The 26,421-nt window shown below is 37.4% G+C and overlaps 3 protein-coding genes across 3 annotated transcripts in view; 1 reads left to right on the plus strand and 2 right to left on the minus strand.

Moving 5' to 3' along the window:
• clip3 (CAP-GLY domain containing linker protein 3) overlaps positions 1–26,421 on the plus strand; it is a 769,717-nt gene that overhangs the window by 671,392 nt on the left and 71,904 nt on the right. The window lies entirely within an intron of this gene.
• Positions 7,827–12,217, minus strand: LOC307167093 (cytochrome P450 2M1-like). Its single transcript, XM_079886028.1, has 9 exons — positions 11,948–12,217; positions 10,537–10,699; positions 10,265–10,414; positions 9,894–10,054; positions 9,043–9,219; positions 8,760–8,901; positions 8,504–8,691; positions 8,273–8,414; positions 7,827–8,021 (listed from the first exon to the last, which is right to left on the minus strand). The coding sequence occupies exons 1-9, from the start codon at positions 12,137–12,139 to the stop codon at positions 7,837–7,839; spliced, it is 1,500 nt and encodes a 499-aa protein (XP_079742154.1). The 5' UTR covers positions 12,140–12,217; the 3' UTR covers positions 7,827–7,836.
• LOC307167097 (cytochrome P450 2M1-like) lies at positions 19,369–25,488 on the minus strand (the record flags this gene model as incomplete). The annotated part of the gene is made up of 9 exons (XM_079886032.1): positions 19,369–19,577; positions 19,828–19,969; positions 20,060–20,247; positions 22,172–22,313; positions 22,455–22,631; positions 23,067–23,227; positions 23,438–23,587; positions 23,754–23,916; positions 25,297–25,488. 9 exons carry the CDS (start codon positions 25,486–25,488, stop codon positions 19,393–19,395), a joined length of 1,500 nt encoding a protein of 499 aa, XP_079742158.1. The 3' UTR covers positions 19,369–19,392.

Here is a 26,421-nt window from a genome sequence, read left to right on the forward strand (position 1 = left end):
GTTTAGAGATATTTACTGACTGTATTTACGCATTTCCATGGTTATTAGCATTGTAAATCTACCAAAATTCTTATAAATTTTTACATTTTATATTTATAACACTATGATTTGTGTTATTGGCATTAAAACCCATCTAAAATAAATTGGAGAAAAATGGGAATGCAAAGTCAAATTTGCTGTAGTTCACCACTACATTACCACTTTACTCCCTTTCACCACTTTTAACTTTTACCCAACCAAAATTATATTGGATCTGAGAACCTCAGAAATGTAAAAAGTGTCCATTAAATAGCTGTAAATATAACAAGGGCTTTGGATGAAAGATAAATTAGTTGTTTATATCAATAAGCAAGAGTTTTTGTGTAAGCTTTTTATTATCATCCTGTGTATTACTATTATGTCAATTTTGAGTGGTTCATAATATTTTCTATTAAATGTAAAAGGGGTTCTGGCAGCATGAATGCATTTTTATTTTTTTTTAGATATTTTATGTTCAGATGGGGTGCAATCATTCATGCTGTGTACTGCTTGCCTCATACTTTCTCTTATTAGGGTATTCGCTTACAAAAAGTTAGATGATTAAGATCACTATATAATGTTGTAATATCGACATTGCTGGGTTTAAGCTGGGTTTAATAATTTGCTGGGTTTAATTTTGTTCCTCTGTATTCTGTAGCAAATTCTGAAAAGGCATTTGTAAGCTATAATTAATGCTGTGTAGCCTACTGTATCTTAACTTGAGAAGCCAGAACCCCTTTTACATTTAATAGAAAATATAATGAACCATTTATTACGTAAAAATGTATATGAATTTTGGTAGATTTACAATGCTAATAACCATGGAAATGCGTCATTACTGTCTGTAAATATCTCTTAACAACACAATGCAATCAATAGTAAGACTTCCTGTTAATAAAGTATCTGGTAAGAATCTATTCTATATTAACAATGCATTAAATCACATTACACATTAATAGAAATAAATAAAACAAATGAAGTGATGTCTCATGTCTGAAGTCAAGGACAGGCGTCCAATGACATTTTAACCAATGACATTTTAGGTTATTAAAACAGTAAGTCCCGCCACTCGACTGCCAAAAATAAAAGTGTTCGAGCGAGCAAAAGCAGCAGGCGAGAGGAGAAGCAGGCGAGAGGAGATCAAGCGCGAGAGCGTGGGGAATGATCATGCGAGGGCTTATTGCGTGCAGAGGAGATGTCACGCGCGCGCGCAGGGTTTGAATGAGCTCGCGAGTTCCCGTTTCCTCGCGTGTAGATCTGTTATCCTCTCGCAAATGTCATTTACTGCGCGCGCCAGCATCAATTATGCGCTCCGTTAATTTTGTCATTGATTTGCCGCCATACTGCTCATAAAACATACACTTCTAGGTTTAAGACATATAACCAGTTTAGATGGAAAGGATCTTAAGATGACTAGCTGAAGATGTTACTATTTTAACCCAGCCTTACAACAACTGAACTCTATTAGAGAGCTACATATGGCAATTATCAATAAAATACCTTAGACACCTGCTGAGTAATAAAAACGTCATCTCCCCATTGCTTTTACAACATTCCAAATCCCTCGGTTCTCGCCATTTCCTAAAAGCCAAGCTGATGTTGATTATCATTTTATTACGAGCTCTATTTTGTTCTCTATTTGCCACATACATTCCTCTGTTCTACTTCTTTCTCTCTTTTTTAAAGGAGATTCTCTATTTGAAAATGGAGGTTCGAGATTTCGCTTTCTTGCTCGTTGTGATAATTAACCACCACGCCCACACGATGAGACATGCATGGGCAAGTGACATACGTACACTGTAAAACTTTACTGTAAATTTACAGCGAATTTCCTACAGAATTGTACTGTATTTCCATAATACAGTATTAGGCTGTATATTTTACAGAACAGCTGTAAATATACAGCACATTTCTGTTTTCAACCCGATAAATTCGTAATACAGTATCATACTGTAAAAGCACTGCATTGTGGGATTGATTTCTTTCGCGCTCAATTCAGTTCAAATGTGACGCGAGCCGACATGTAGCTACTACAGGCAAACTTGATTTGTCAGCGGGATTCAACTGAACAGAATAATCATTCCTGTTAACAAGATAAACAGTGTCTGCGAATCTGTGAGCAATTTTTAAGCTTTTGTGAGCTTCGGTTCGTGTTTGAAACATTAGTTGTCTGTGACGCAGCAGAAAATGGGCGACATTAATGTTACATGAAGACGGATGGAAGAATTTGTCATCTGAATAACCTGCGCCTGTGACGATTAGTGGGATTTAGAGTTTGAGAAGATGGAAAATTGTTCAACTGAGTGATACGGTAAGCCAATATATTTTGTTTTTTTGCGTTCGCATTTCTACATTGTTTTCACAAATGCTTATTTGGTTTGATTTTGCGATCGCGGTTTTCTACCGCGGCCGCGCAAACAATTCACTCTGTTCCACCTGTTTACCAAGTAAGTTAACGTTAACTTCGATATTTCACATAATAGGCAACATATACCATGTTATTTGCATGACCTGCTTTTGATATATATTTTTCGTTTCAGGCTTTGTAATCTGATGACGGTCCAGTGCTAATGTAAGTGCTTTTAAGTAGTGTTACAGTTATAGTCTATGTGGTAAAATAAAATAAAAAATGCTATCAAATGCTGTCAGTTCTGTGATCGTGCTTTTGAATCGTTGTCAGAATTTTCAATTTTGCTAGCATAAAAAAATCCATGTTAATGCTGTTTTCAAATGTAGTATTCCTGATTGCCATGCCATATGTTCCTACAAATTGCCTAACAATTCAAAGAGAAGTTAGACGGTGTTATCCTTCAAGCAGATAAGTAGATGATATTCAACAAATCTCATTAATCTGTAATATATGTTTTATGTTTTGGTTCTGTTGATCATGGTTGTGCTGTCCTTTTTAAAAATTGTTTCAGGAATTTGCAACGCTGATGTCCAGCAATCTACATTTGCCAGAGAGTCCACGCCTTATTTCCTGGTATGTAAACATTAAAGGTTTAAGTTTAAACCTAAAATGAAAAGCCATCATTTACTCACTCCACTGCAAAATATGTTTTTCTTAATTAGTGTTTTTTTCTTGTTTCCAGTCCAGATATCTAAAATTCTTACATGAAGAAGCATTTAATTGACAAGTAAAAAGTGTCTTGTTTTCTGAAAGAATAAGTAAAAATTTAGTGAGTTTATGCTTAAAACAAGCAAAATAATATGGCAGTGCGTTTTAGTGTTCTTCTAACCCTAATCAATTTTAATTTTTAGGTGAAAATTTTAATTTATAGAACTATGAATAGATAGACAACTACATCGAACCACAGTGGAACCCACAATAGTTATTTTAATTATTAATATTATTTATTAATTCATTTTATTTTTATTTTTTTTCAATTACAGGTCAATCTCTAAGCAACCAGTGCTGGACATTACGTTTGGAAGGTCAAGGTGTGTGTGGAAAGGATCACAGCCTAACTTCATCGCTGGCCTGGCAGCGCTGTTTGCCTCCTCCTATAACTTCAGCTTGCAGTACAGGAAGAGGCAGCACCTTGAGTTTGTTCAGAGGTTAGTCATTAGCATATTTGCCATTCATATAAATATTAGACTGAATTGTGACTTGTCTTGACAGTATTTATTAAGCTGACTGACTACTGGTATGAACAATATGGCCCTGGTTTCCATACTGGGCTTAGCTTAATTAGTTCACCCAAAAATGAAAATCATGTCATTAATGACTCACCCTCATGTCACTCCAAACCCGTAAGACCTCCGTTTCTCTTCTGAAGACATCTTAAGATATTTTAAATTTATTCCGAGAGGATTTCTGTCCCTCCATTGTAAGTGAATATATACATTTTGGTCCAAAATGAACAAAAACTACGACTTTATTCAACATTGTATTCTCTTCCGGTCTGTTTTCCATCCGCGTTCACGAGTCCACATTGACGCTGCTGACGTGTTATCTGGTGCGTCAATATGGACTCGTGAATGCGGATGGAAAACAGACCGGAAGAGAATACAATGTTGAATAAAGTCGTAGTTTTTGTTCATTTTGGACCAAAATGTATATTCGATGCTTCAAAACATTCTAAATAACCCACTGATGTCACATGGACTACTTTGATGATGTCTTTATTACCTTTATGGACGTGAACAGTGACACGTCCATTGACTTACAATGGAGGGACAGAAAGCTCTCGGAATAAATCTAAAATATCTTAAGATGTCTTCAGAAGAGTTCAGAGGTCTTACGGGTTTGGAGTGACATGAGGGTGAGTCATTAATGACATCATTTTCATTTTTGGGTGAACTAACCCTTTAAGACAGGTCTAGGCCTTAATAAAATTAGGGTATTTAAGCAGCTTTTATAAAAATGTCTAATAAAAAAAAAAACATTACTGGTGTGCATCTTGAGACAAAACAGTGGCAGTCACATATTTAAGATATGTCTGTGCAAGTTGTTTTCAGTTGAAGGATTAGTGTAAATTCTATCATTAATTACTCACCCTCATGTTGTTCCAAACCTGTAAGACCTTTGTTAATCTTCAGAACACAAATGAAGATATTTTTGATGAAATCTGAGAGGTTTCTGAACCAGCCATAGACAGAAATGTCTTTGCAATTTTCAAGGCCCAGAAAGGTAGTAAAAACATTGTTTAAATAATCCATGCAACTACAGTGGTGCAACCTGTTTTGTGCACAAAAAAAAATAAAAAAAATAACGACATTATTCAACAATCTCTACTCTTTCACGTCATTCTCCTACGCTGTTGACGTAGTGTAAACAGTGTCAAGTCACCTTCATTTATATAGCGCTTTTAACAATATAGATTGTTTCAAAGCAGCTTAACAGTGATAATAGGAAATTACAGTAACATAGATTGTTTTGGCTTTACAGCAGCTCTAGAATAAAGTTATTAGATCGACTATTTTTGACTGTCAAAATGCAGGCGGACACAGCTTCCGTGAGTTGTTCAAAATCTTTATTTTTGGTAAACTCTGTGTACACAAACAATGTTCTCAATGCTCTGGAGTTCATGTGTAGAGCCCCTGGTGATACTTAGAGCACAGTTTCATGTTGTGTCGAGCCTCCTTAGTGTTTTAAAAAATAGCGATTTTTAATGCTATCATAGTCCAAGCACTCCCATTCAAAAGGCAATTAGACCGAAAACGAAAATACGGTCAAACTTAAGTGGCGTTTCCATCCTAATTATGCTTTTAAATGAAAGTTTGCCTCTGGTAGATTAACAAAAAGACCCTAGGTTGCATTTTGGCGAGAGTTACCCTTTAATACACTCCGGCCTACTCATCCTCACAAAACAGTGTAGGAGAATGACATGTAAGAGAAGAGGTTATTTTGGGGTTATTTTGCGCACAAAAAGTATTCTCGTCACTTCATAATATTAAGGTTGAACCACTGTAGTTATATGTTCTATTTACCAATGTTTTTACCACCTTTCTGGGCTTTGAGAGTTGCAATGACATTGATGTCAATGGAGGGACAGAAACCTCCCAGATTTCATCAAAAATATCTTAATTTGTGTTCCAAAGACGAACGAAAGTCTTAAGGGTGAGCAATAATGACAGAATTTTCATTTTTGGGTGCAAACATGCATTTTAGTCTGGTAAATGTCATGTTTAACATTATCATGTAGTCATGTATGCAATAAACATTGCAAGGCTTGCAATTAAAGTTAAATTATTTCTGTCACAAAGGTTTGGGCTGGATTCTGGCAATGTGTGCTCTATATAAACAGAGTCTATGGCTGTCTTTCCACTGATACTCTGATGGGACCTGATGAGGGGATGATATTAAAAGTTGTAGAATAAAACTTTAAATCTGGCAACCCCACTTCCAAAAGTTTAGTTAGTTGACAGTGCGCATGTAAACAGACACATTGAGTTGATGTATTTTAACCAGGGCAGAAAAAATATCAGTTATTGATCACAACATCCAACATTGCATTTTTTTTTATGTTGTTCAGTTTTATCCAAACAGATTAGTCGTTAAAACCGATATCTGTTTTTTATTTACACATCTTTTGTGCTGTCTCTCTCTGTCAAAATATATAAACTCAGTCCATAATATTTCATTGTTTTTTTTCCTTTCTTTTCTGCCTTTTAGACGATTTCCTGACATCAATCCTGAACGTGGATCAAAAACAAAGAAAGGACAAGTAACTTCAAACAAAACTGGCCAAGTTGTGCAAAAAAAGAACACTGTAAGCCTACAGGTGTCCTCACTTCTGCGAAAACTTGAAGACTTTGAATGGGATTTCGTTTGCACTTGTATGGACTTCAAAACAGAAACAGCAATTCACTGCCATTATAAAGCTTGGAAGAGCCAGGACATTTTTTAATATATCTCCGATTGTATTCGTCTGAAAGAAGAATGTCATATAGACCTAGGATGACTTGAGGGTGAGTAAATTTGAGCTAATTTAATTTTTTGGGTGAACTATCCCTTTAATTAAGTGCTAAGTGTTACCTGTTTGTTGTTAAGTGTTAAAATTGCATTTTATGTTTAAAAAAAATTCAGCCAACATGTTCACAGAAGGCAATTTTCTGATCTTTGCTTTTAACCAAAATAAATGTTTTAAAACCCAGAAAATGTTGTTTTCTTTTTCCTAGTGTGACTACTATACAATTTATTGCTGTAGACAAGTTTAATATTGTAAAAGTATGTGGTGTATTTGGTAATTACAGTGGAGTACTGTAAATGCTGTTTACTGTACTAGTGCTGTAAAAATACAGTATGTGGCTGGCAACCCAGCTGCCAGTATTTTACTGTAAATTTACAGTACAATGTTTTACAGTACAATACTGTAAATGCTGTCTACAGTACTAGTTCTGTAAAAATACAGTATGTGGCTGGAAACCCAGCTGCCAGTATTTTACTGTAAATTTACAGTACAACGTTTTACAGTACAATACTGTAAATGCTGTTTACAGTACTAGTTCTGTAAAAATACAGTATGTGGCTGGCAACCCAGCTGCCAGTATTTTACTGTAAATTTACAGTGAAAAGTTTTACAGTGTAGGCTATGTATGCAATTTCCTGCAAAAACCATCCCACTGGGTCAAGCGTTCCAGGCAACCTGTAACCTGTGTTTTTCCAACCTTATACTCGTGAAAGTGCACTGGAACGGCAGTCAAACCCGTGACTTCCCACCCGTGAACTCGTACTAGATCGATGTAGGCTACTCCCAGTAATTGGAAAAACACGGGTTACAGGTTGCCTGGAACGCGGCATAAAATATAAACAAGTATAGCCTAATAGGCTTACCATAGTGAATTAGGGTGAGACAAAAACACTGTAGATGAAGGATTGATGATGTATTGACTCATAATTAAAATGTAGTTAATTTTTAACAAAGTCACAGTGTAGCCTACCTTTTACCAAAAACATGTTCTGTGTTAAAAGCCCCCATATGTAGAAAAATAAAAGACTTTATTGTCTTTTGAGTTTACTCAGATGTTAAACTGCATTATTTGTAAAAGTGCCAATAATATTGTTTGACCTGTAAAAATTGTTGCTCATGTCCTCAAAACATCCCACAGACCAACATGAAATGACATGATAAGCTTCTGTGTAAAAAAAATCAGGTATTGGAGGCTTTAATTCATCAGAATGTACACTGCAGAAAGTGGGTAACGTCTAGACTCCTTGAAGACTTGAACATGGATTCTAAATATCAATTTTGTATTTGCCAAAAAAAACAAAACACTGCAATAATTTCATTTTGGACATATTTATTTCCATTAAAGCATCAAAAAAATGAGAGTATGTTGAATGCTTTCTTTGTTATTTTGTGGACTGTTCCTCTAGATCCTAGGAATGGCATAGCACTCGTATGTGCGGGGCATGCGGCCAAAACTGCAATTTGTAGGCGTTGTGTCGAGCTCTTCTGGTGGCACCATGGCTTTAAAGGTGAAGTGCTGAAGGAGGGAAGTGAAGAAGAGGAAGAGTTCTGTGCGAGCCAGAGCCTCACCGAGACACACACGCTTGCCTGTCAAGAGAGCACACAGAAGTTGGTTTAAAATCTTTTTAAGAATCTTTTCTCTATGTATCATCCATTTTTGTCTGTGATTTGTTCTTTAAAGGCAACTACTGAGGAATCAATTATTTAACATGGTTATTTTTTGTCCCAGAATGACTAAAACACTGATAAACATAATTATGTAGGATGTGTTGACTTCAGTTTTCATCTAAGAGCAACATTTTTATGGTCTAATATGCACAATGAAGATCTGAGCTCACCCATGCCGAATACAACAAATGCATCATTCTTCTTGAATCGGCCATCTCCATCCAGGAAGTTTTCTGGATCGAAATAATTTGGGTTCTTCCACAGTTTGGGGTCTTTAAGCACGGAGGATAGTAGTGGAAAAACCATTGTTCCCTTCAAGAAAGTATTTTACAAATAAATAGAAAGATGTAAATAATATAAACACTTAATGAATCAAGATGATGTATACGAGAGACGAATACCTTAGGAATGACATAGCCGTTGTATTCAGTGTCGCACATGGTCTTGTGTGGGACAGCGATGGGGGCGAGATCCATGCTGCGCTGGACCTCGTGAATTACAGCATCTGTATATGGCAGCCTCTGTCTGTCTTCAATGGAGGGCCAACGGTCCTGTCCTACAACCTCATCGATTTCTCTCTGAACACGCTCTGTACAGAACAAGTGAAAGTAAAATCACACTTAATACTTGGAGAGAGAAGCATTAGTTTGACCTCACCTTGAACATCTGGGTGCTTCATCATTAGAAGTAAAGAGTGTCTGATGGTGGATGAAGTAGTTTCTGTGCCGGCGCTGAACATGTTCCATACTAAAGAAACCAAGTTGTCAAAAATATATTCTGTGTCAGGCTTGTCTTTCTCCTGTAAAAGAGAACAGGTAAGAAATGTTAACATGTTGTTTAATTGACATCATGTCATGGTCTCACCACCAGATGGTGCAAGTAAATGTATTCAGGACAATGGCTAAATATGTTTAAATGACCATTTCTTTCAATGATTTACCTCTTTCATTTTTAACACAAAGGCCTCAATGAAGTCCTGTGGGCAAGAGAGATCCACATTATTCATCCGAGCTTGTGCCTCACGCTTGAAGTACTCTCTGGCCTCTTCTAGGTCTTTAAACAGCTGATGGTGTTTACCGGGGAAGAGACTGACTAACTTAGGGAATACATTATAGAGCTGAGAACAAAATAAAGAAACATCAAGTTGAGTCTCAAAATACAATAAATAATTTATGCAAAAAAAATGTTTGTATGTGTGTGTGTACTATTTTATAGTTTAAAATTTGTTTAAATTTTTTTTGTTATGTGCACGACCCTTCACCCGTTTTGGGTCAGTAAGATTTTTCTCTTTTTTGAAATAAATTTATACTTGTATTCAGCAAGAATGCATTAAATTGATCAAAAGTGACAGTAAAGATGTTTATAAAGCTTCAAAAGATTTCCATTTCAAATAAATGCTGTTCTTTCAAACTTTATATTCATTATATGAAAAACTAATGTATCACGGTGTCCACAAAAACATTAAGCATTAAGCAACTGTGAAAATAATAATAAATGTTTCTTGAAGAGCAAATCAGCATATCAGAATGATTTCTGAAAGTTCGTGTGACACTGAAGACTGGAGTAATGATGCTGAAAATTCAGTTTTGCATCACAGGAATAAATTCTATTTGAAAATACATTAAAATGGAACAAAAAATATCTTAAAATTTTAATGATAATTCACAATATTACTGTTTTCACTGTATTTTTGATCAAACAAATGCAGCCTTTGTGAGCATAAAAGACGTCTGAACGATAATATATATATATATATATATATATATATATATAAATCTTTAGAGTGCAAACCTGTCCAAGAGGGCTATTGAGGATACTGAAGTAAGCATTTACAGTCTGAAGGAGAAACTTAAACTGTGGATCCTCAAATCCAAACCTATGACCAAAGACAATGTTGCAGATCACATTGGCCACGGCATTAGACAGCATGTCTGCAGGGCTGATTGCAGAGCCTTTAAGAAGAAAAGAAGAGCAAAGAAATCAGGTTTCTTCAATTTAGAGTTTTGTAAAAACTCACACCATGCTCTGTAACATGAGATGTGACACATTATAGTTCTTTTTTGTTTTATTGACGCACCCTTTGTCACATGTTTTTGTAGTTTATGTCTGCAGTTTGTTTCATATGATAATCTTAATATAAGATTGTATAAAAATGATTTAACCTTCACATTTTTTGATCATTTCCACAAGATATTCAGCCTCCTCCCTGACTCGTTCCTCGATGCTCCTGCGGCCCATTCCAAAGTTCTTCAGTGTCATGAGAGAGAATTTGCGCATCTCCTTCCATCTGTGTCCACTGGTGGACAAAACACCTGCACATAGAAAAAAAATTTCTGGTCTACTACGTGAATATATATATATATATATATATATATATATATATATATATAGATCAAATAAACCATGTAAAACATTGGGCATCAAGCGACCTCACCATATCCAAGAGTGGACTTCATGATCAGGGCATAGTTGGCCCTGCCACTGAATTCTTCACCAAGACCAATCATAGTTTCCTTTAGGGCTTCATATCCAGAAATGATCACTACAGGAGTGTTTGCCAACCAGAGGGTGACAACAGAGCCATACTTCTTACTGAGCTACGGGAAGAAAGGATATATGGTTTGATATGGGACATTCAATGTTATATGTATTCCAATGACACTTCAAATTAGCTCTAACAACCTCAAATGTAGTTGACATAATTCTGCTTTAATGGGGTCAAAAACAATATAAATTAGTGCATTGTTCTTTGATGAATATTTTGTTTGTAGTGCAAGTTTGGATACAGATAGCTCTGAAGTGCTACAAACAGCAATTCAGTGTGTGAAAAAGTGAAAATAATCTTTGAGCAACTGGAATACAGGGAGATACTTTCAGCCCTCTTAAACTTCTCTAGGGGTTCAGAAATCCCAGAATAGTGGCTCTCACCTAGTAACGGTGGAGCAGATGCACCTCACAAAGCCTGTAAAAAACTATTTGTTTATTTAGATGTATAGCTAGATAAGATAAACCTCTCACTCTGACTTTTCTGAACCCTATAGGGCTAAGCTGCAAGGGGAGAAGCTGTTCTTGTTCCCTCTGTTTTAATGTACTCTGTAATGTAGGCTATGTGTGTTTCTTGGAAAGCAACCCATATGGGTACCAGGCAAATATAGGAGAAAGTTGCAATAGATGAATTTGTTTTTTCTCTTTGTCTCAGATTCTATATGGTGTAATGTATATTCTCATCATTGGACGGTTGCTACACCACCCCTGAAACATGTATAAATGCTAACGTACGAAAATAAAGCTGAAGAGAGTTTGTGAACATAATGGCTCCATGTTCATAACTCTTCCCATAGGACAGTGTCAATGCATGAAAAAGGAGACTGAGAATAATTCTTTTTTTAAAAGACCATGTCGTTTTTACAGTAGCCTACAAACAGTTTTATTATAGTAGGCTATAGAGAAAGCGACCGCGGAAAGTCCGTGGTGAAGGACACAAACAGTGTTACCAACAGTGGCATCTGCCGCGATTTCAGCCCGCCTTTGCTGAGGTTCTTTGAAGAACACAAAATGGTTCTCCTTTGGAATCGCTGCGAAAGCCCCTATATATTATTATTTTTAAAACCTTTTATATTGAAGAGTGTATCAACGATTTCAGGTGAATATATTTGTTTTTATTTATATTATACTTTCATTACGTTCATTACATTTTTGTATTCTGTGCACTTAATGGTTAACTAGTTTACCTGCACAGGTGTTAGAACACTACAGCCTAACTGCGCATCTTTATAAGCCTTGAACACAATCATACAAGCAGCCAATTATATGACTGAATTATTTTAATGAATAGGTCTACTAACCTCTAGGTAATATTTGTAGGCTTCTTTGAAATTAAATTGAAATAAATTTCCCAGCAGTGGATTCGGAGGGGGTCCTGGAGGCAGCCGTCCAAAACTGCTCTGCTTTCCTCGAATTTTCCACAGCAGTAACATAACCAAGACAGTCATGACAACAGACACTGCATTTGTCTTCAATGCCAACAATATATCCATCCTTCAAATTTCACTTAACTGTTCTTTTGAGCCGACTCGCAGAAAGTAACCAAAACTGACGTTTGTTTAGGTTGAATTTGTTAATTGGGTGGGCGGAGGCATTAAATGTCTAAAATGAAGGTTCTGTATGGCTCTTGTGTAACCCGCTCAACCAGAACGGTGCACTCTCTGAAACAGCAGGAAATATAATTCCTTTTTTACGTTTCTGCATTCCACTCGATGGCTTAATCCATTTTCATTCAGTGCCATGACAGAAACCAAGTGTATGTCTAAAAGAATAAGAGGGTAATTTAGTTATTAGTTAACAGTTCAACATTATCAAACATTGAAACAGATTGTTTCCAAAATTCTATGAAGGCTTATTACATCAGTGTATCCCCTCTTTTTTTGAACCACTCACAAGGCAACTAAGATCTTTTCTTACATTACGCTTTCACTTCACTGGACACATTCTTTTTCTGTTATGAATGGAAGAGTTCAATAATAATAGTGATATCTACGTGAGCTTTCACTATGGTTTAGGCAATTTATTATGTAATTTCTAAATGTCATGCATCAAGCGGAGGCTGTTATTCTGTTGTTTTCACATTGAGGTTATTCCCCGGATTCATTGACACCTAAAGCCTAATGGACGTAGAGAGAACTGCACAGATGTGTTGTAGAGTTGCGTTCGTCCCCTGAGGAAATTTCTTACCATCTTGTCAGTGCTGAATGACATTAACCGAGTGCAAAGAGTTTGTGGTCAGGCATGAATTTGTCAAAATATAAGATGTCTTTGTTGTAGTCTCTGGTACAGTTTGTCTAGTTCTAATGAAGCCACTGTAAACCGTTAATAGTATCATCCTACATCACCAGGGATGGGCAACTTCAGTCCTGGAGGGCCACTGTCCTACAGAGTTTAGCTTCAACAAACAAACCTGAACAAGCTAATCAAGGTCCTCAGGATTACTAGAAAATTACAGGCAGGTGATTTTTTTCAGGGTTGGAGCTAAACTCTGTAGGACAGTGGCCCTCCAGGACCGAAGTTGCCCATCCCTTATCTAGGCTATCAACCTCTATTTTTGTCAAGCAATCATACAGATTGCAGAATAACTGGCCGTTAACACAGAACAGTTTTTATTTTACGCTTAAAAACGCGAGATGCAGGGCACTGGAATGAAAAAGTAAAAACAACAATAATAAGACCATCTCTGGTTAAACTTGCGCTGCGCTTTTGTCTTGCGCATAACACGGCGTTTTAAAAACACGGCGCACAAGTCAAAAAGTAGCCTACAACTGAAGACCTCCGATGCAAACGCCTCTAAAAGCCACCTCTGTCAAAAATAAGATAATATTGACTATTGAGTGAATGCTCTCCGGACATAGGCTATACGCTCATACTTTCACTTCAAAGTTCAAAATCACTAAATCCCAGCCTCAGCCCTATGCCGGTGCTTGTGTAAAAACCGTAGAAACCTATAGCCTACATAGGAGCCTGGTAAAAATGTTAATATTAAACAAAAACATTAGACGGGCTTAGAGGCTTTTGCATCTTGGTGTTCCTCACCTGTAGCCTGTATTTTGTTTCAATAATACTTCAATAATATGTATTAATATAACTTTAAAATTTCAAGGGCATTTTCATGTACTAGACTAGATTTATCTCTAAATTAGGCACCATTACTATATATTATATTTGTATTAATAGTTTAAAATATTTTTTTTTAAATGCGTTTTTAAATTGGCACTCTAGTATGGGGCGCCGTTTGTAAAGCGGCTCACGCTGAAAATAACAGCAACATTTTGTCACATTTAGCTTCAAACAATGTTTAAAAAACTGGTAAAATAATAAACACGTTTGGAGAAACTGTATTTGAAGAGTAGGCTAGTGTCACTTTTATGAAAAGTGCGGGACTTATGACCTGTAGCCATAATAGCCAGCCACGAGGGGGCTCACTTTGACTGAATGTCATGTCATCACTCTCATCACGAAACTCTACAGTTTCTCCAAACGTGTTTATTATTTTAGCTAGTTATTATCGCGATAATCCATGTCCAAGAGGCCATTTCCTCGGATGAAATGGTTTTTATTCTATATTTGACACTATAGTATAAACCATGCTATAAACCATAGACTGTAAAAAAAAATGTTGCTGTTATTCTCAGCGTGAGCCACTTTACAAACGGCGCCCCCATACTCTAAGGGTTAAAAAACAAAACTTCATTCATTTTAAAGAAAGAATATTGTTTTGGTTGCACTCTGCTTGACTACTGCTCATAAAACATACACTTCTAGATTTAAGACATAACCAGTCCCTAACCTAACCTAACCTAACCTAACCCTAACCCTAACTTCAAGAAAGTAATTTATTATGGAAAGGATCTTAAAGGGATACTCCACTTTTTTTGGAAATAGGCTCATTTTACAACTCCCCCAGAGTTAAACAGTTGAGTTTTACCGTTTTCGAATCCATTCAGCCGAACTCCGGGTCTGGCGGTAGCCTACCACTTTTAGCATAGCAGCATAGATCATTGAATCGGACAAGACCATTAGCATCTCTCTCAAAAAATTACCAAAGAGTTTCTATTTAAAACTTGACTCTTCTGTAGTTACATCGTGTAGGGGAGACCGGGGACAGTTGCAACATGGGGATGGTTGCAACATGTCATTTTTCTCCAATCAGAAACAAGCTAGAGTGATGACACTCATACTGAACATGCACAGTTAGACCCTCCCCCCACCAAGAAGACAGTAGACATATTCAACATCTGCTGCTCCATTTATTGAACAAAACTTGTTTTGGAGGTATGAAAGTAAATTTTTTCATGAGATTTTTGTCATACTGTCCTGAAATTTTGTATGAATTAATCAAAACTTACTTAGTTTGAATTATTGTTTTGTTGACTTCTAAGTGCCATGGTTAGCATTGTGTCAAAGTCAGTGTGTCTAGCAGGCGTATGATGTTCTGTCGTGACTCATGGCTGATAGGGTTGTGGACGGTTGCGACAAGTTATAAATTGCATGTTTAATAAAGGTTTGTTGCATTGCAAATTGTTCAATTCTTTCTGTCTGACACTGAAATATGGAGGGATTGAATAGCATCTGTAATTCCTGCACACAATCTATGTAGGCCTATGTTCTACACATAAACAAACAAAATTCAATAACTGTTATTTGATAAATATGACTAGGCTAAATAAATAAATAGACTTGTTCCCGGTGCATGTTGGACTCCGGCAGGGCTGCCCTTTGTCGCCGGTGCTGTTCATAATTTTTATGGACAGAATTTCTAGGCGCAGCCAGGGGCCGGAGGGTGTCAGGTTTGGTGACCACACGATTTCATCTCTGCTCTTTGCAGATGATGTTGTCGTGTTGGACTCATCAAACCAGGACCTTCAGCATGCACTGGGACGGTTTGCAGCCGAGTGTGAAGCAGCTGGGATGAGAATCAGCACCTCCAAATCCGAGGCCATGGTCCTCAGTCGGAAAAGGGTGGCTTGTCCACTTCAGGTTGGTGGAGAGTTCCTGCCTCAAGTGGAGGAGTTTAAGTATCTTGGGGTTTTGTTCACGACTCACGAGTGAGGGAAGGATGGAACGGGAGATTGACAGACAGATCCCGGATACAGGCGGCTGAAATGAGCTTTCTCCGCAGGGTGGCTGGGCGATCCCTTAGAGATAGGGTGAGAAGCTCGGTCACTCGGGAGGAGCTCAGAGTAGAGCCGCTGCTCCTCCACATCGAGAGGGGTCAGCTGAGGTGGCTCGGGCATCTGTTCCAGATGCCTCCTGGACGCCTTCCCGGGAAGGTGTTCCGGGCGCGTCCCACTGGGAGGAGACCCCAGGGAAGACCTAGGACACGCTGGAGAGACTATGTCTCCCGGCTGGCCTGGGAACGCCTCGGTGTCCCCCCGGAAGAGCTGGAGGAAGTGTCTAGGGAGAGGGAAGTCTGGGCATCTCTGCTTAGACTGCTGCCCCCGCTACCCGGCCCCGGATAAGCGGAAGAAGATGGATGGATGGATGGATAAATAAATAAATAATAGGCTACAATAATATTATTGAAATAAATAATACTATAATATTATAGTAGGCCTAAAACAGTTAATATTTTCAGAATTCTATGCTCATTGAGACAAAAAGCTTAAGTTAATTAATTAAATTTAAGGTATTTTTAACATGTTGCAACCGTCCCTGTGTTGTGTTGCAACTGTCCCCTGGGTCGGGGTCAGTTGCAACATCTGTCTTCTTCCATTCAAATAAATACTGTGAACGATATGTCATATATAATCATCTTTAAATGGTATGGGTATAGCAGAGAGATGCAAGTTTAATATATACAAATATTTGGTTGGTCTAGTCCAAATAGTCTCTGAGTAACTGAGAGAAATGCAAAAAGTGTTGCAACTGTCCCCGGTCTCCCCTACCGACGGAAAATGTAAAGTTGCGATTTTCTAGGCTGATATGGCTAGGAACTATACTCTCATTCCTGTGTAATAATCAAGAAACTTTGCTGCCGTACCATGAGTGCAGCAGGCGTAATGATATGACGCAGCGCCTGAAAATAGTCCCCAGCTCAGTAACTTCCAACGTGACCGGGACTAAGTTTGTCTAACGGTTAGAATCCGTGATCCGTGGCTGCAATACTTTAGGCGGGAAATTAATCCCATAGTGTTTATTCTTGTTAGAAGATTAATCACTACAAACCAAATTAATTGTAACTGTATCAATTATACCATTGATGAAAACAAGCTGATATCAAGGTATTTTAGGCCTACAATTCTAACATAATTTTTCATGAAAAATCATGATTGTATTTATTTATTTTTCGAAAGTAAGGTTAATGTAAGCAGCTTCTTGCAATACTCTCCTAAATGCGTAATAAAAGTGCAAACATTACCGCTTTAATGACCGTCCTTTATTTTTCAGTGCATTTGTTTTACAATATATGGCTATCGAACTGTGTGATTATAATTTATTTAAACAAGATAAAGTAAATATATTTACTTTGTATACAATTCGTGTATTTCATAAAGATAATTCCTGTTTTTTTTCTGTCTTGCTTGACTAGACGTGTAAAAGACATCAGTGGACGTCTGTTCACAGCCTTGACGTGTAAAGGACGTCAGTGGACGTCTTCACAACCTCTTAAAAACTACTTGGGCAATTAAATTAATTTTTGCAGTATTAACCATGCAAGGATTAAGCACAGCTTTTGCATATTTCACAAGGATTCCATGATGGAGGGTCATGATGGACTATAAATGCACGTGTAAAAGACGTCGCCAGGTGACGTCCTCTCACCCGATACACTATATTGAACTACACGTAGCTAAAAGTCAAAATAACAATTATACATGCAACCCCAGAGAACTGTAGACATGTACAAATGTATCTGAATGCATTTTTAGGAAATGTTCTGTGTTACATATTTTTACCGATTTATGCCGTCATACCGCGACTATTTTTGGCCAGGGACACGACGTTGCCGTCGGACCAATGTTTGCTGGGATGGGATTAATATTATAACTATTATAGTAGGATAGAGAATATATGTTTAATATATATGCAAAATATGTTTGCAGTTACATGTTAACAAGGTCATACTCAGGTATATTTAGGCTAATAAAAACAACAACAAAAAAACAAGAGTAACACAAAAATTCTAGCTTGTATATTGTTGTGTTACTTTTGACCCACCTGTGTGTTACTTTCGTCCCAACTGACGGGGACGAAAGTAACATGAGCAGTCTTAAGTTCAAAGTGAAATTATACTGAAGTCCTTTTTACATTTTTACAAAATACCACCTGGTATTGATAGACCACACTTGTGAGTGACTGACCACAGCAAAAATATATCTCTGTCTAAAACATCATCTTTTCAAATGATGTTTTTCTGAAAAATGGTACTTTCGACTGAACATTTTTTTAAATAAAAATTGCTGATAACTTCTGGATTTGAAAAAAATAAAATAAATAGTGAGTAGGCCTATGTGTTTCTGGTACAGCCGCGGATCAGTTAACCAACAAACTGCTAACGCAGCATATAAAGCACTATAGTGCGTACTGCTCCTGTACCACTGCACACAGCTTTCTCGTCTTACACATCACACACTCCACTGTTATATGGTGGCCATTTCAGTAGATTTACTCACTGACATTGTTGTGTGAAACACATTAAGCATGGAAACTAACGTATCGCGCTACAGCGCACATTCTATCAGCTGCAGTTCTGGCGCCTCAGTCCCAATACTGTAAAACTCGACGTACATTCACATCACATGTTAATGCAGTGCAGCGGTAGAGTTACACTCACAGGACACTGCACTTATTCGCAATCACAAAAGTTCATTATTTGCTCGTGCTTTAAAGCTCTGCCAGGTAAACATTTCATTGGCGTTCTGTTCTCACATGATGCACTTTTTCTGAGTGCGTATGCCTGAAGCGCGCGTGCACTGTCAAAGGGCGCCAAACTGGATTTTTGTTGGGTCAGACCCATCTGCTAGCGATGGAAAAATATGCACAAAACAATCCACTTTTAAATTTTTTAATTTATCATCAGATGGACAGATCATTTCTCAGGGGAGGCAGGGCTTATGCCTCACCCTAGACACGCCCCTGTAGTCGGAGCAACTTTGCTCTATTTACGGATATGATGAGACATGCATGGGCAAGTGACATACATACCTATGCAATTTCCCGCAAAAACCATCCCGCTGGGTCTAAAATATAAACAAGTATAGCCTAATAGGCTTACCATAGTGAATTAGGGTGAGACAAAAACACTGTAGATGAAGGATTGATGATGTATTGACTAATAATTAAAATTTCGTTAATTTTGAACAAAGTCACAGTGTAGCCTACCTTTGAACACAAAAACAAGCTCTGTGATAAAAGCCCAGGTGTAGAAAAATAATAATAATAATAAAGGACTGTGCCAACTCAGATGTTAAACTGCATTATTTGTAAAAGTGCCAATAATATTGTTTGACCTGTAAAAATTGTTGCTCATGTCCTCAAAACATCCCACAGACATGATAAGCTTCTGTGTAAAAAAAATCAGGTATTGGAGGCTTTAATTCATCAGAATGTACACTGCAGAAAGTGGGTAATGTCTAGACTCCTTGAAGACTTGAACATGGATTCTAAATATCAATTTTGTATTTGCCAAAAAAAACAAAACACTGCAATAATATCATTTTGGACATATTTATTTCCATTAAAGCATAAAAAAAATGAGAGTATGTTGAATGCTTTCTTTGTTATTTTGTGGACTGTTCCTCTAGATCCTAGGAATGGCATAGCACTCGTATGTGCGGGGCATGCGGCCAAAACTGCAATTTGTAGGCGTTGTGTCGAGCTCCTCTGGTGGCACCATGGCTTTAAAGGTGAAGTGCTGAAGGAGGGAAGTGAAGAAGAGGAAGAGTTCTGTGCGAGCCAGAGCCTCACCGAGACACACACGCTTGCCTGTCAAGAGAGCACACAGAAGTTGGTTTAAAATCTTTTTAAGAATCTTTTCTCTATGTATCATCCATTTTTGTCTGTGATTTGTACTTTAAAGGCAACTACTGAGGAATCAATTATTTAACATGGTTATTTTTTGTCCCAGAATGACTAAAACACTGATAAACATAATTATGTAGGATGTGTTGACTTCAGTTTTCATCTAAGAGCAACATTTTATGGTCTAATATGCACAATGAAGATCTGAGCTCACCCATGCCGAATACAACAAATGCATCATTCTTCTTGAATCGGCCATCTCCATCCAGGAAGTTTTCTGGATCGAAACAATTTGGGTTCTTCCACAGTTTGGGGTCTTTAAGCACGGAGGATAGTAGTGGAAAAACCATTGTTCCCTTCAAGAAAGTATTTTACAAATAAATATAAAGATGTAAATAATAATAAACACTTAATGAATCAAGATGATGTATACGAGAGACGAATACCTTAGGAATGACATAGCCGTTGTATTCAGTGTCGCACATGGTCTTGTGTGGGACAGCGATGGGGGCGAGATCCATGCTGCGCTGGACCTCGTGAATTACAGCATCTGTATATGGCAGCCTCTGTCTGTCTTCAATGGAGGGCCAACGGTCCTGTCCTACAACCTCATCGATTTCTCTCTGAACACGCTCTGTACAGAACAAGTGAAAGTAAAATCACACTTAATACTTGGAGAGAGAAGCATTAGTTTGACCTCACCTTCATGGGCGGATCTACAGGGGGGCAAGGGGGGGCAGGTGCCCCCCCACTCTAGAGCCTTGCCCCCCCAGCTGCCCCCCTAACTTTGATGGTCCAAAAACTGTACTTACAAAAACAACCCGCCACTATGTCTAATACATTTACCAAAAGTGAACAATTTAATTTTTAATTTTTAATGTATTATTCGCCCCTCCCCCCTGCCCCTCAAATACTTAGTTACGTCCCTGATTCAAACGTGCAGAGCGGCGTTCGCTCAGTCTAGCTCACACACACTGCAGGCACAGCGAGTCTGCTGCGGTGCGGTGGTCCTGCAACTCGACTAGACTGAGCTGCCCCGGACAGAGCCTCTGAAGGTGAAGTGAGTTTCCCCAGGTGTAGTTTAAACACACGTTTAACTTAGTTACATTTGTAATGAATGTATTGTATGCTAAAGACGATTCAGCATCAGCAAAAACAGCAAGTCTATTACGTTAGCCAAAATCAGCGGTCAAATCGCTCCCTCGTAATTTGTAAGAGCACTCTTCCCTTTGATTAGCCTTATTTTGATTTTAGTAAAGACAAGAACAGCTTAATAAAAAATATAAAATATTGAGGGGCGGCGCTAGGGCTGGGCTAAAGGGGCTTAAGACCCGAATGTTTTTAGTAAAGCCCCGAATATTTTGTTAAATTGTCTTTCTCATAGAGCAAAACAATTAATCAGAAAAAACAAATGTGAATAAGATTACAGCGGCCGCGATTACCTAATCATGAACAGTGCATATTACATTTTTATTTATATTTTTCCCTTTGCATAAAGGTACTTTTGACATGCTTTTGCAGCGTTGAGCATTGTAGCCAATCAGAGACATGTCTGTTGATCACATCGGCCAATCAGAGGCGTTTAAATGAGTCGCTGTGCTGAAGATGTGTTTTGCGCGAGCTCACCGAGTTCACGTTCGCGTTTGACTCCAAACCTGTCATTATTATTGGCATTTTGGCAATAAACTTAAGATGCAAATAAGAGCTTCACTTGATATTATTATTGATGCTGCTCTGATGCACTACATTACGCAACGGTCTGTTTGTTGTTAGGAAGACTAAAAGTTCAGCAGTCTATCTCATCAATATCAAAATGATTAACGTTAAAGAAGTTAACGAATGCCTGGTAAAATGTAAGTAGATACATTTTTTATATTTGACTGTTTTACAATAGAAAAGTTCAACTACCAACACTATCCGGTGACGCAAATTACTCAACTTTTTTTATTTTTTTTATTTTTATTTTTTATTAAATTTTGTCTTTTTGAATTGAAAATATGCTATAATTTCCTTGATTCATTTAGAGAGAATGCATGTATAATTAAAAATAAAAAAATAAGTTGCAAATAGTTACAATTATTTCACTAATACAACAAGACTTTCTTTTTCTTTATTCCCTTAAATCGCTTTTATAATTAATTAATTCCTTTAAATAAAAATACCCAATTTTAGTTTGGGCTGAAGCACCGAATATCCAATGCCCTTAAAACCGCCCCATAATCCATAATTTTACTGATGGGTGCCATTACACCGACATTACCTTACAACTCACAATACAGTGCCAGTTAGGAGATTGATCATTTGATTAGCTAAGCAGTCCTATTAAATCCAATTCCTCTCAGATATCACAGCAATGAAACCAGCCATTCCTGTTGTGAATTAAAAACTGTTGTAGTGTGTAAGGGCATGATTAAACAATAACTACTGTAGTTTAAAAGTGTTTTTGTGTTTGTTTTGTTAAAGCAATTCATATAGGGATTCCCATGTACCGTCTACCCCTGCCACCCTGCCAAGACCTCTTGCCGCATGTAAAATTTTCTAGATCCGCCACTGCTCACCTTGAACATCTGGGTGCTTCATCATTAGAAGTAAAGAGTGTCTGATGGTGGATGAAGTAGTTTCTGTGCCGGCGCTGAACATGTTCCATGCTAAAGAAACCAAGTTGTCAAAATTATATTCTGTGTCAGGCTTGTCTTTCTCCTGTAAAAGAGAACAGGTAAGAAATGTTAACATGTTGTTTAATTGACATCATGTCATGGTCTCACCACCAGATGGTGCAAGTAAATGTATTCAGGACAATGGCTAAATATGTTTAAATGACCATTTCTTTCAATGATTTACCTCTTTCATTTTTAACACAAAGGCCTCAATGAAGTCCTGTGGGCAAGAGGGATCCACATTATTCATCCGAGCTTGTGCCTCACGCTTGAAGTACTCTCTGGCCTCTTCTAGGTCTTTAAACAGCTGATGGTGTTTACCGGGGAAGAGACTGACTAACTTAGGGAATACATTATAGAGCTGAGAACAAAATAAAGAAACATCAAGTTGAGTCTCAAAATACAATAAGATTTCCATTTCAAATAAATGCTGTTCTTTCAAACTTTATATTCATTAAAGAATCCTGAAAAACATGTATCACGGTGTCCACAAAAACATTAAGCATTTAGCAACTGTGAAAATAATAATAAATGTTTCTTGAAGAGCAAATCAGCATATCAGAATGATTTCTGAAAGATCATGTGACACTGAAGACTGGAGTAATGATGCTGAAAATTCAGTTTTGCATCACAGGAATAAATTATATTTGAAAATACATTAAAATGGAATGATGATTTAATGATAATTCACAATATTACTGTTTTCACTGTATTTTTGATCAAACAAATGCAGCCTTTGTGAGCATAAAAGACTTCTGAACGATAATATATATATAAAAATCTTTAGAGTGCAAACCTGTCCAAGAGGGCTATTGAGGATACTGAAGAGAGCATTTACAGTCTGAAGGAGAAACTTAAACTGTGGATCCTCAAATCCAAACCTATGACCAAAGACAATGCTGCAGATCACATTGGCCACGGCATTAGACAGCATGTCTGCAGGGCTGATTGCAGAGCCTTTAAGAAGAAAAGAAGAGCAAAGAGATCAGGTTTCTTCAATTTAGAGTTTTGTAAAAACTCACACCATGCTCTGTAACATGAGATGTGACACATCTTGTTCTTTCTTGTTTTATTGATGCACCCTTTGTCAGATGTTTTTTGTAGTTTATGTCTGCAGTTTGTTTCATATGATAATCTGAATATAAGATTGTAGAAAAATGATTTAACCTTCACATTTTTTGATCATTTCCACGAGATATTCAGCCTCCTCCCTGACTCGTTCCTCGATGCTCCTGCGGCCCATTCCAAAGTTCTTCAGTGTCATGAGAGAGAATTTGCGCATCTCCTTCCATCTGTGTCCACTGGTGGACAGAACACCTGCACATAGAGAAAATGTTTCTGGCCTACTACGATAATATATATATATAGAGAGAGAGAGAGAGAGAGAGAGAGAGAGAGAGAGAGAGAGAGAGAGAGAGAGAGAGAGAGAGAGAGAGAGAGATCAAATAAACCATGTAAAACATTGGACATCAAGCGACCTCACCATATCCAAGCGTGACCTTCATCATCAGAGGATAGTTGGCCCTGCCACTGAATTCTTCACCAAGACCAATCATAGTTTCCTTTAGGGCTTCATATCCAGAAATGATCACTACAGGAGTGTTTGCCAACCAGAGGGTGACAACAGAGCCATACTTCATACTGAGCTACGGGAAGAAAGGATATATGATTTGATATGGGACATTCAATGTTATATGTATTCCAAAGACACTTCAAATGAGCTCTAACAACCTCAAATGTACACTCTAAAAAATTATTCTGTGGCTTAGTAAATATTACAGAAATATTGAACTTAACTTTATTAACTTAATAAAATCTCTAAATATCGTTTACTTGATTGTTTGAGTTAAACATACCAAAATAATTGAGTAAAAAACAAACAGTTACTTTTATCTCAAATTTACAGATATATTTAAGTTTTTTTCAATAAAATGATTTAGTATTTGACTAACCAATTATTTCTTTATAATACACTTAATATATTTGTGAAATTTCTATAAAAATATTTGAGAATGTTGAATTAAACTGATCTGTTTTAAGAAACAACAATGCACCTCTCCCACCCCCTGATATGACGACAACTCAATGGTTGAGTGAGCTCGCGCTGTTTGAACTCTCTCCAGTCTCCAGGGTAGGGTTGCACCAGCCGTTCGTAAGTTCTTTCTTAAATTGGAACGTAAAGTCCACTCTAGAGACTTAGTAACTACTAGCTAGTTTGTAACTAACTCTGTACTTTATTCCGTTGCACCATTTGTTCGTAAGCCAGAACGTTGCTAGGTCAAATATAGAAGAAAGTTGCAATAGATTAACTTGTTTTTCTCTTTGTCTCAGATTCTTTATGATGTAATGTATATTCTCATCATTGGACGGTTACACCACCCCTGAAACATGTAAACGCTAACGAAAGTAAAGCTGAAGAGAGTTTGTGAACATATTAGCTCCATGTTCATAACTCTTCCCATAGGACAGTGTCAATGCGTGAAAAAGGAGACTGAGAAGAATTCTTTTTTTAAAAAGACCATGTCGTTTTTACAGTAGCCTACAAACAGTTTTATTATAGTAGCCTAGGCTACACATAGCCTAGAGGCAACGACCGCGGAAAGTCCGTGGCGAAGGCCACAAACAGTGTCACCATCAGCGGTATCTGTCGCGATTTCAGCCCGCCTTTGTGAGGTTCTTTGAAGAACACAAAATGGTTCTCATTTGGAATCGCTGCGAAAGCCCCTATTATTATTATTTTTAAAACCTTTTATTTTGAAGAGTGTATCAACGATTTCAGGTCAGGTGAATATATTTGTTTTTATATTATACTTTCATTACGTTCATTACGTTTTATTTTGTATTCTGTGCACTAAATGGTTAACTATTACCTGCACAGGTGTTAGAACACTACAGGCTACCTGCGCATCTTTATAAGCCTTGAACACAATCATAGGCTTATAGGCTAATCATAGGCTTAATCATAGGCTAATCATACAAGCAGCCAATTATATGACTGAATTATTTTAATGAATAGGTCTACTAACCTCTAGGTAATATTTGTAGGCTTCTTTGAAATTAAATTGAAATAAATTGCCCAGCAGTGGATTCGGAGGGGGTCCTGGAGGCAGCCGTCCTAAACTGCTCAGCTTTTCTCGAATTTTCCACAGCAGTAACATAACCAAGACAGTCATGACAACAGACACTGCATTTGTCTTCAATGCCAACAATATATCCATCCTTCAAATTTCACTTAACTGTTCTTTTGAGCCGACTCGCAGAAAGTAACCAAAACTGACGTTTGTTTAGGTTGAATTTGTTAATGAGGTGGGCGGAGGCATTAAATGTTTAACATGGAGGTTTTGTATATGGCTCTTGTGTAACCCGCTCAGCGCTCAACCAGAACGGTGCGGTCTAGGCACTCTCTTAAACAGCAGGAAATATAATTCCTTTTTTACATTTCTGCATTACACTCGATGGCTTAATCCATTTTCATTCAGTGCCATGACAGAAACCAACTGTGAACTGTATGTCTAAAAGAATAAGAGGGTAATTTAGTTAGGCCTATTAGTTAACAGTTCAACATTATCAAACATTGAAACAGGTTGTTTCCAAAACTTTATGAAGGCTAAATCAGTGTATCCCCTCTTTTTTTGAACCACTCACAAGTAGGCTACTAAGATCTTACATTGTGTACGCTTTCACTTCACTGGACACATTCTTTTTCTGTTGCTAGGCCTCCATTCATATTATGAATGGAAGAGTTCAATAATAATAATAGTGATATCTACGTGAGCTTTCACTGTGATATCTACGTGAGCTTTCACTGTGGTTTAGTTACAATTTATTATGTAATTTCTAAATGTCATGCATCAAGCGGAGGCTGTTATTCAGTTGTTTTCACATTGAGGTTATTCCCCGGATCCATTGACACCTAAAGCCTAGTGGACGTAGAGAGAAATGTGTTGTAGAGTTGCGTTCGCCCCCTGAGGAAATTTCTTACCATCCTGTCAGTGCTGAATAATATTAACCGAGTGCAAAGAGTTTGTAGTCAGGCATGAATTTGTCAAAATATAAGATGTCTTTGTAGTCTCCGTTTGTCTAGTTCTGATGAAGCCACTGTAAAACGTTAATAGTTGGGCTATTTATCATACAGCCTACTCAGTGCCGTC

Source organism: Squalius cephalus (genome assembly GCF_949319135.1).
Source record: "Squalius cephalus genome assembly, chromosome: 11".
NCBI lineage: Eukaryota > Metazoa > Chordata > Actinopteri > Cypriniformes > Leuciscidae > Squalius > Squalius cephalus.